This window comes from Castor canadensis, chromosome 16, assembly GCF_047511655.1.
Source record: "Castor canadensis chromosome 16, mCasCan1.hap1v2, whole genome shotgun sequence".
Lineage (NCBI taxonomy): Eukaryota > Metazoa > Chordata > Mammalia > Rodentia > Castoridae > Castor > Castor canadensis.
The window spans coordinates 25,215,398-25,225,289 of record NC_133401.1 but is presented as its reverse complement, the minus strand read 5'-3'; the positions used below and the strand labels follow the sequence as shown (position 1 = coordinate 25,225,289).

The 9,892-nt window shown below is 51.7% G+C and overlaps 1 protein-coding gene across 8 annotated transcripts; it reads left to right on the top strand.

The window, feature by feature from the left end:
* The first annotated feature begins 100 nt into the window (after nucleotides 1-100).
* On the top strand, nucleotides 101-9,874 carry Tmc4 (transmembrane channel like 4). 8 transcript variants are annotated; one of them, XM_074058179.1, is made up of 15 exons: nucleotides 101-332; nucleotides 826-1,036; nucleotides 1,549-1,694; nucleotides 1,846-2,078; nucleotides 2,252-2,373; nucleotides 6,037-6,184; nucleotides 6,719-6,886; nucleotides 7,101-7,264; nucleotides 7,537-7,663; nucleotides 7,963-8,060; nucleotides 8,395-8,578; nucleotides 8,834-8,964; nucleotides 9,061-9,216; nucleotides 9,469-9,547; nucleotides 9,630-9,874. In XM_074058179.1, exons 1-15 carry the CDS (start codon nucleotides 254-256, stop codon nucleotides 9,714-9,716), a joined length of 2,133 nt encoding a protein of 710 aa, XP_073914280.1. In that variant the 5' UTR covers nucleotides 101-253; the 3' UTR covers nucleotides 9,717-9,874. The 8 variants fall into 8 exon arrangements, with proteins under 8 accessions (XP_073914280.1, XP_073914285.1, XP_073914283.1 ...); XM_074058184.1 differs by lacking the exon at nucleotides 1,549-1,694; XM_074058182.1 differs by lacking the exon at nucleotides 8,834-8,964 and having other exon boundaries at nucleotides 8,395-8,467; nucleotides 9,095-9,216.
* Nucleotides 9,875-9,892: the final 18 nt, after the last annotated feature.

Here is a 9,892-nt window from a genome sequence, read left to right as displayed (position 1 = left end):
CTGATAGGAACGCTTAGCCCAGCCAATGCTGGTGTGATGTGCCCCTGCCCTGGGTTTCGGAAGCAGACCAGCCTGCTCAGGACTTCAGTTCCCAGAAGAACTTTCGCAGCAGTGGCCCTGAGTTACGGGAAGTGTGTTGTATTCTCTTCAGGCCACCTGGTGGCCAGGTATAGCCCTGCCCCAGGCCCCTCCCTTTATCTAGTGCAGTCCCCGCCCTGGGGGCCACTAGAGACGGAAACAACTGTCTAGGGCCATGGAAGGAAGCCGAACCTGGATAGCAGAAGCCTGGGGCCCCTCTGGGGGGTGGCCAGACCCCCAGGAGACCAGAGGAGGTGGGAGAACCAGAAGAGTTTAGGTCTATCCAAACTTTGGGCCTGGGGGAGGAGGGGGAAGCTGTGTCCTGAGAACAAAAGGCCAAAGGGTTTACTGAGAAGGGAACTGGAGGGTGGAACACCTGGATCTGAGGAGAAGAAAGCTGGAGACCTAGACTCTTGTCTTGCAGGAAGAGAGGGCCAGGGGCTGGGACTCTAGTGTCTCAGATGTAGGAGGGGCAAGGGTCAAAAGGAAATTGAAACCTGAATTCCTCAACCATAGCATAGAAGGAGCCTGGGGGATAGGGGAGTCTAGGAGTCGGGGAGGTCTGGGGCCTGGACCCCTGGATCTCAGGAAGGAGACTAGGGCCTGGACCCCTGGGTCTCAGGAAGGAGACCTGGGGTCTGGATCCCTGAGTCTAAGGAGGAGAGCTGGGGTATGGACTCCTGGGTCTGAGGGGGGAGGGCTGGGGCCTGGACCCCTGGGTCCTCAGCCCTCTGCTCTCCTGCCCAGGCCGGTCACTTGCCTCTGTGTTGAATGAGCTCCCCAGTGTAGCTACTCTTCGGTACCGTGGCCCTGGTGTGGTGCCGTGGGGGACACTGGAAGAGGAGGAAGATGGAGGAAGAAGCCTCCAGTCCTTTGCAGGTGCTGCCCCAGTGGAGCTACAGGATCCTCACCCATCTCGGGAACTGCCATGGCCTATGCAGGCAAGACGGGCACACAGGTGAGGCTCACACATCCCTGACACCATTCCTCCCCACCACATAACTCCTTCCCTGACTTTAAGAGATCGCTTCCTTGTTATCTTTATGGCTTTTCCACCAGGCTATATCTTTCTGGAGCTCAGTTCCATTGAGCTCGATCAGAATTTTGTCAACAGAATCTTGTAGACATTTTGGTTTTCTTTTTTTTTTTTTGAGACAGTCTTGTAATGTAGCCTAGGGTAGCCTCAAACTCTTCATCCTCCTTCTTCAGCCTGGCTAGCCTGGCTCTATCTTTGTTTGTTTGTTTGTTTTCCCAAGTGATCCTGGTGCCTCAGACACTGGAGGCTACCTTTTCTGTTTGTTCCTGAATAGGTTATATTTGTTTCTCTTTTTTGTCACTACCAAATATTCCACATTATGGGAACTATAGTGTGCCATAAGTTAGGTCCTTTGTTATATTGGGTGTTTCTACCTCAGGGTGGTTCCCAGTTGGGATCTCTTCGTTGTCTGTTTCTGACTGTTTCCCTTCCAGGAAGAGTCAGGCCAAGGACCAAGTGGCGGACAGCTCTGAATCTAAGGCTTCCCACTGGGCCCTGAAGGTTTCCAAGTCTAAGGAAAAGATGAAGGAAGGCTTGCAAACCCTCCAGCCCTGGGCATGGACGCTGAAGAGGATTGGGGGTGTGGTGGAGTCTGAGGGAGGAGGGCTGGAGCCTGACCCCTAGGTGTGAGGGAGGAGGACTGAGGCAGGAGACTTGGGACCCTAACCACCTGAACTCTGACCTGGCTGCACCAGATAAGGATCCTGAGCCCTCACTGCTGCCCCCTGCAGGTCAGTTTGGTGCAGGCACAGAGTCCTACTTCTCCCTTCTGCGCTTCCTGCTGTTTCTCAACATGATGGCATCTGTGCTTGAAGTCTGCATGACGCTGCTGCCCACCTGGTTGGAAGGGGCTCCCCTGGAATCCCCTCGCCCTAATATCTCCTCTTCCTGCGGCTCTTACAGCACCCACACCCAGGGCCTGGTCTCTTTCCCCTCACAGCTCTTCAACCTGCTCTCTGGAGAGGTGGGTACCAGGTTCCCTGGGAGGACACCGCCCTGCCCCTGGCACCTATGAGCCCTAGTGTCCTCAATGACCTGTTCTCAAGCTGTAACCTGCACACCCTAATTGCCCAGCTTTCCTGCCCCCTGCCTCCACCCTGCCCTACAGTGACCACTGCTCTGCCCTTGTCTCCCTAGGGTTACCTTGAATGGTCCCCTCTGTTCTATGGGTTCTACCCACCCCGTTCCAATGTGGCAGTCACCTACCTGTGCTCAGTCTTTGCCATTGGCCTCATCTGCCTGCTGCTCATCCTGCATCGGTCAGTGACCCCCACAACCCGACCACCTGGCTGGAGGGGAGCAAGATGTGGTAGTTGAAGACCCCTCCCCAAGAGTTTTCCTCTCCTTTTTTTTCCTTTTCTTTTCTTTTGGTTCTTTTTTGGAGGGGGGGGTGATTGGGGTTTGAACTCAGGGATTCACACTTGCAAAGCAGGTGCTCTACTGCTTTGAGTCATACCTCTGGTCCATTTTGCTCTTATTATTTTGGAGATGAGGTCTCTCAAACTATTTGCCTGGGCTGGCCTTGAACTGTGATCCTCCCAATCTCCTAAGTAGCAATGATTAAATGATTATAGGCATGAGCCGTTGGCACCCAGCATTCCTTTTTTTTGGCGGTACTGGGGTTTGAACTCAGGGCCTCATGCTTGCTAGGGCAGGTCCTCTACCACTAGAGCCACTCCACCAGCCAAGTGCTCTATTTTTTAAGATCCTTCTTGGTTGGGCTGTTGCTCAATGGTAAAGTCCTTGCCTACTGTGCACAAGGCCCTAGGTTTGTCATGTCTGTAATTCCAGCTATTCGGGAATTAGGGAAAGATCAAGATTCCAAGCCAGCCTGAATAAAAAGTTAAGAAGACCCCATCTAAACAACAAAAATAGTGGACATAGGGCTGAGGTGTGGTTCAAGTGGTAAAGTGCCTGCCTAACAAGTGCGAGGCCCTGAGTTCAAATCCCAGTAACACATACAAACACACACACAAAGTTTTGCGTCATGGTGCAGGAGTCCCAGCTATGAAGAAAGAATAAGTAGGAGAATCTCAGTCCAAGCCACTGAGGCAAAAATTCGAGACCTTGGGCTGGAAGTGTGGCTCAAGGAGTAGAACACCTGCCTAGCAAGCATGAAGCCCTGAGTTCAAATCCTGTACCATCCAATGAGTTGGTGTGGGTGTGGGTGGGAAGAAAAGAAAAGAAAAAAGAAATTTAAAAATGTGAGACCCTATCTCAAAAATAACCAAAGCAAAAAAGGTTGGGGGTGTGGGGTATGGCTCAAGTGGGAAAGTAATTGCCTAGCAAGCTCCCTGAGTACATACCCCTGTACCACAAGAAAGAAAGAGAGAGAGAAAGCAAGCAAGAAAGAAAAAATGCATCTCATGTGTAAAGGTCAAGGCGAGGAATACAAAATGGCAAGTTTTTTTTCCCCCATGGACTTAGAGTTCAGTGTAGAAGGTAAGATATTAAATGAGCTCATGAATTGCATGTTTCCAATGGGTAACAGTGCTATATAGTAAATATATAGAGGTGATTCATTTATTTGTGTAACAAAATTTACTTAGCACCTGCTGTGTGCCACACATTGCTGTAAACAGTTGGGATTCCATACTGAGTGAAACAGACAAACCAAACCAAAAGTCTTGGCAGGTGGAGCTTACATTGTAGAAAGGAGAGACAGGCCAGAGGCTGTGAGCCACTGTTGGAAGCTGCTCAGGGCAATGGGCCAGGGGGATGAACAGTAATGCCTGATGGGCTGCTGTACTAATAGGTGGTCCAAGAGAGCTTCATTGAGAACATGGCAGGCATTTCAGTAATGATATCTGGGAGGTGAGAATTTCAGCCAAGCAAATGCCTGGGGCGGGGATGGATTATTCCAGGCAGAGGCTATGGCCAGAACCAGGCAGGAGCGAGCCTGGAGTGTTTGGATGGAATCCTTGTGAGTTTTTTTTTTTTTTTTCTTTTGCGGTACTGGGGCTTGAACTCAGGGCCTACACCTTGAGCCACGCCAACAGCGTGTTAGGTATTTTGGAAATAGGGTCTCAAAGAATTAATTGCCTGGGGTTGGCTTCGAACTTCAATCCTCCTGATCTCTGCCTCCTGAGTAGCTAGGATTATAGGCGTGAGCCACTGGCACCTGGCCCTTGTGGGTTCTTGAATAAACACCATCTTGATCTGATTCAGGTTTTAAAAGAATTTGCTTGTGTGTTTGTGGGAAAAGAGAGGGAGGCAGAAGGAGAGGAAAAAGGGAGAAAGGGAAGGAGTGTGTGTGTGTGTGTGTGTGTGTTAAGAATGCTACAATAATCCAGATTACAGATGGTGGCTTAGATTTAGGTGACAGAAGTAAGGTGGTGACAAAGAGTCAATTTTGGATTTAGTTTTCAGTTTTTAAAAGTGTCACATGTCATTGGGCAAGATGACTCATGCCTGTAATCCTAGCTACTGGGGAGGCAGAGATCTGGAAGATGGGGGTTCAAGACCAGCCTAGGCAGAAAGTTAGTGAGTCACCATCTCAACAAAAAAGCTGGGTGTGGTGATATGCAACTGTCATCCCAGCTACTTGGGAGCTCTTGATCTGAGGCCAGCTCCAGGCAAAAAGCACGAGTCCCTACATGAAAAATAACTAGAGCAACAATGGTGGTGTTTGTGATGGAGCCCCTGCCTAGCAAATATGAGGTCCTGATGTCATATATCAGTATTGCAAAATTTAAAAAAAAAGGCACTTGTCATATCTGGAAAGAGTACACAAATAAAAAGGTAGAGTTTGGCAAGCTCATGTTGGTATCAAGAAAGATGGCACAAAATACAATACTATAGTCTACACACAGAAAAACCACCATCCTTCCATTCACACTCTGTGGCCTGTTTTTGCACTTTATATAAATGGAGACTCTGGATTTATTTTGAGGGGCAAGGATTTCCTAATTGGTTTCATGAAGGGTGTGGTACAAAAATGGAAGAATGATTCCCTGGGAAGCCAGGTGTGGTGGTGCATGCCTGAAATCCCAGCACTTGGGAGGCTGAGACAGGAGGATGGAGAGTTTGAGGCCATCCGGGCTACATAGCCAGACTGTGTCTCAACACTTTCTGTTTTAGCCTGAGCAACCGGAACCATGGAGTTAACATCTTTTGAGAATGAGCAGACTTGTTAGGGAATATCCAGAATTCAGTTTGGGGTTGGTGGATTTTTTTTTTTTTTTTTGGTGGCACTAGAATTTGAACTCAGGGCCTCATGCTTGCTAGGCAGGTGCTCCTAGCCCTTGAGCCACTCCACCAGCCCTTTTTTTTTTTTGTGATGAGAGTTTGTTTTTGGTTTTGGTTTTTGTTTTCTGAGACAGGGTCTTGAGAACTATTTGCCTGGGCTGGTTTTGAACCTCAATCCTCCTGATCTTTACCTCCTGAGTAGCAAGGATTACAGGAGTGAGCCACTGGTGCACTGGTGCCCAAATGGGTAGGTTGTTTTTGAGGTGTTCTGTGGAGAGAGGATAGGCCTTGGTCAGAGCAAGGAAGGTGGACCTCATCTCTTTGCCCAGTTCTGTTTCTGTCCCTTTCTCTGGTTCTCTATCCTTTCCCTGGATCTCTGTCCCTGCCCCTTCTGGCCCTCTAGGCCTCTGACCCCTCTCTTGAGTGTCTTTACCTGCCCCCTTTTCCTATTTCCTTCCCATGTCCCTCCCCATTCTGTGAAGTTCTGTCACTCTGTCCTAGGTTTCTGAGTCTCCTGGATGTGTGCACCCCAGGTCTACTTCTAAACGTCTCTTGGCCTTTGGTCCAAATGACCTTATGTATTCCTGCCTCTTTGACTCTCCATCAGGTGGCAGCTGGCAATATACCAGAGGCCTTAGAATTCATCTTGGATTTGTCCTATAAAAAAGGTGCCTCACCCCCACTAATGGTTGTTTTCCCACAAACTCTTGTTTTCTGGGTCTCTCCTTTCTCAGGTCGGTGTCCGGGCTGAAGCAGACATTGTTGGCTGAGTCTGGGGCTCTGACCAGCTACAGCCACCGCGTGTTCTCGGCTTGGGACTTTGGCCTCTGTGGGAAGGAAAACGTGCGGCTGCGCCAGCGCATCATTCTGTATGAGTTGCAGGTGCGCTTGGGGTGGCTGGTCCAGGCTGAGATGAGACGCTGGCCTTGGCCGGCAACAGGGCTTCCAGAGAGAAGCGAGGCAGCCCTTTCTTCTGAGGAGGCCGGTCTTGGGATATGACAGGGCTAAGAAAAGGCCACGCTAGGGAAGCCAGAGGTCAAAGGGTGCAGGAAAAAGTCCTTGGGGGAGGGGGTGTTAAAATACCTTGGTTCAGTGAGATGGTTGGCGTGGCCAGAGAGGGCGGGGCTTCAAAAAGTTGAACTAGAATTCCAGGTAAGCAGTGCAGGGCGGGACCTGGGATTCTGGGTTGGACCGAGGAGGGGTGGGGCTTAGGTGCAGGGCGGGGCCGCGGAGGGGCCTGCCAAAAGATCCAAGTGGTCCCAAGGACAGCCAGGAGGGCGTGGGGCATAGGTCTGTAGAGATCGTTAGAGCATGGGAGGGCTACATCAGTTCAATTTGAGGGGAGATTCAGGATCATCATACAGGAACCCATTCAGACGGGTTTGGAGCCCATGTAGACCTGTCTCCTGGCCTTAGGTGGAGCTGGAGGAAGCACTGGTCTGGCGCCAGGCTGCAACGCAGACAATGGGCCAGCGAGCCAAGGTGTGGTTGGTGCGGTTACTGCTCAACCTGCTGGTGTTAGCGCTCCTGGGGGCGGCCTTCTACGGCATCTACTGGGCTACAGGGTACACCGTGGATTTGCAGGTGCAGAGGGTCTTGGGGGAAGGAGAGCCCTGGGGTTCTGGTACCTACAATTCCAAGGATGGAAGGCCGTGAGAGGAGAATGAGGTCTAGGATTCCTGGAATCTTAGGCGGCATGGGGATGTGGATTGGACCAGGGACTTTTGGGTCCTGAGGGAAGAAAAGGCTGTGGAGGACCTTAAGCATGCCACTTTCCTTGGACCACCCTCCCTCCCAGGAGATGACCCTTGTTCAGCAGACGCCGCTGCTAAAGCTTGTGGTGGATTATCTTCCATCAATCTTCATCTCTGTGGTCAACTTCGTGCTGCCTTTTGTGTTCAACTTTATCGCCCCACTGGAGGGCCTCACCCGGAGCCGCCAGGTCGTTTTCATCCTGCTCAGGTTCCAGTCTTGTGGGATGGGATGGATGGGATGGGGGTGCTGGGAGAACGGGGAAGGGAACCATCTGAGGGTCATGGGTTCTTCAGATAAGATAAGGAAGTCTTGCAGATATGCTATCCTGGGCTTTGTGGATTCAAATCCAGGCTGTCACTGAGCCTCAGTAGCCTCGTCCATCAAGCAGGGAAAATCATGAGCGCACTCCATGTAGAAGGGAGCTGACTTGTGGTGGGCGTTGGGTCAGTGCAAGTCCATTTCTTTGTTTCTTCTCGTAGGACTGTGTTTCTACGCCTCGCCTCCCTGCTGGTCCTGCTCTTCTCTCTCTGGAATCAGATCACTTGTGGGGGCGACCGTGAGGCTGAAGCATGCAAGACCTGTGGCTACAATTACAAAGAACTTCCGGTGAGAATGTTGTGGGTGAGAATGCCACTTGTGGCATTCCTGGGCCTAAAGGTAGGACCACCATATGCAGTTGGAAATCCAGGATCCCTGGGTGAAAGAAGTAGCTGGGTGGTCCAAACCCCTTGACTTGGAAGGAAGGAGGAGCTTGGGATGCTGGACATGGGATGGATGCTTGAAAAAACTGAAAACCCCCAGAGAAGGCCTGGGTGGGGTCTCACAAACTTTAGTTTTGGAGTCTCAGATGCTTGGGCCTCCGAGTACATGGGTTTGGAGGTCTTGCCCACCCATTTCTTCTTCAGTGCTGGGAGACTCGGTTGGGCCAAGAAATGTACAAACTCCTGGTCTTTGATCTACTGACTGGCCTGGCGGTCATGCTGTTCATCCAATTCCCTCGCAAGTGAGAGCCTCGCCCCTCTGTGGCCCTGCCCAAGGGTGTAGTCCTCCTTCCCCTTTTGCTCCACCCCTTTTCTTATCCCCACCTCTGACTCCCCCTGTTCTTGCTCTAAGTCCACAGGTCCCGACATCCATGTTATTTAGTTACTTCCCTCTGCCCGCGTCCTACCGCCTTGGTACCTCTAGCCTGGTAGTCCTCAGGCTCCACCCCTGAGCACACCCGAATCCACGTGACCTTGAAAAGCCCCGCCCCTTAATGACCCTGTTTGATTGGAGCAGGACGGTGGGGCGGGGAAACTTCCCCAGCACGCCTCTGATCGCTCCGTCCCGTCCCTCAGGATATTCTGTGGCCTCTGTCCAGGGGCACTGTGTCGTCTGGCGGGAAACCAGGAGTTCCAGGTGCCAGACGAGGTGCTGAGGCTCATATATTCGCAGACTGTAGTCTGGGTGGGGAGCTTTTTCTGCCCTTTACTGCCTCTGCTCAACACAGTCAAGTTCCTACTGCTTTTCTATCTGAAGAAGGTGAGGGGGTCTGGGGAAGGAGGATGCTGGGGACTCTGGCTGCTAGGTCCCGTGGGAGGAGAGCGCTAGAGGGCAGGGTCGTGGGTGGGGGAAGGAGGGATCCAGTGTATCTCGACTTATAGGTCTGAGCGATGGGGGCCCAGATTCCTGGGTCCTGCCTGGTGAGGGAAGAGGGAGGGACTCCCGGATGAGGAAAAAGAAGACGTGGGGGACTTTTGGGTCTCAGATCCCCTTTTCTTCTTCTTCCTCTGTCAGCTCACTCTCTTCTCCACCTGCTCTCCGGCCTCCCGCACCTTCCGAGCTTCCACAGCAAATTTCTTTTTCCCCGTGGTCCTTCTCCTGGGCCTGGTCCTCTCTGCTATTCCCGTGCTTTACAGCATCTTCGTGTAAGTGGCAGACACTCCTGCCTCCCGCCCTCCTTTTGCCTCCATCCCGGGCTCTAACTCTGGACATACTTGAACCCATCCTGTCTCCACCTCTAGGATCCCACCTTCTAAGGTGTGCGGTCCATTCCAGGGCAAGTCTTCCATCTGGGCTCAGATCCCTGAGTCCATTGAGAGCCTCCCTCAGACAGCCCAGAACTTCCTCTTCTTTTTGGGGACCCAAGCTTTTGCTATACCCCTTCTGCTGATCTCCAGGTGAGGAGGCCCAGACTAATGGGTTTGAGTTTGAATTTTTGAGATCTGGGGGCGCGTCGGGCTGGGGCTCCGGATTCCTGGGGCTGAAGGAGGAAGGCTTCGGCCTGGATTCCTGATTCCGAGGGAGGAGGAGCTGGAAGGCTAGAGAGAGGGGGAGGGGCTTTGAAGGTTCAGTTCCTGGTTTCTACAGAGCCGTAGCTTGAAGATAATATAAGCCTTTTCAGATGTGACTTCAATTCCTCTCTCTCCTAGCATCCTGATGGCATATACAGTGGCTCTGGCTAACTCCTATGGACGCCTCATCTCTGAGCTCAAACGCCAGATTGAGACAGTGAGATAGGCCGGTCCCTGGGAAGGGGTTCTTGACTTGGGGGAGAGGAGGTGTGTCTCACCTCCACCTGTCTCTATCCCAGGAAGCGCGGAATAAAGTCTTCCTGGCACAGCGCGCTGTGGCGTTGAGCTCGACCAACGGGCTTTTTGACCACGTTGGATCCAGATGACGACCTACTTTCAAGTCCTTGATCTACCCCCCAGCCCCTTTGTAAGCCTCCGCTACGTCATGTATAAAATCCGGAGATTTCCAAGGCTTGAGCCGCCAATTCCTTTACTCTCTACTGAACCTCTTAATTATATCAATAAAAACCGCCAATGCTGCTGAGTGCTTTTGAAACCTAAT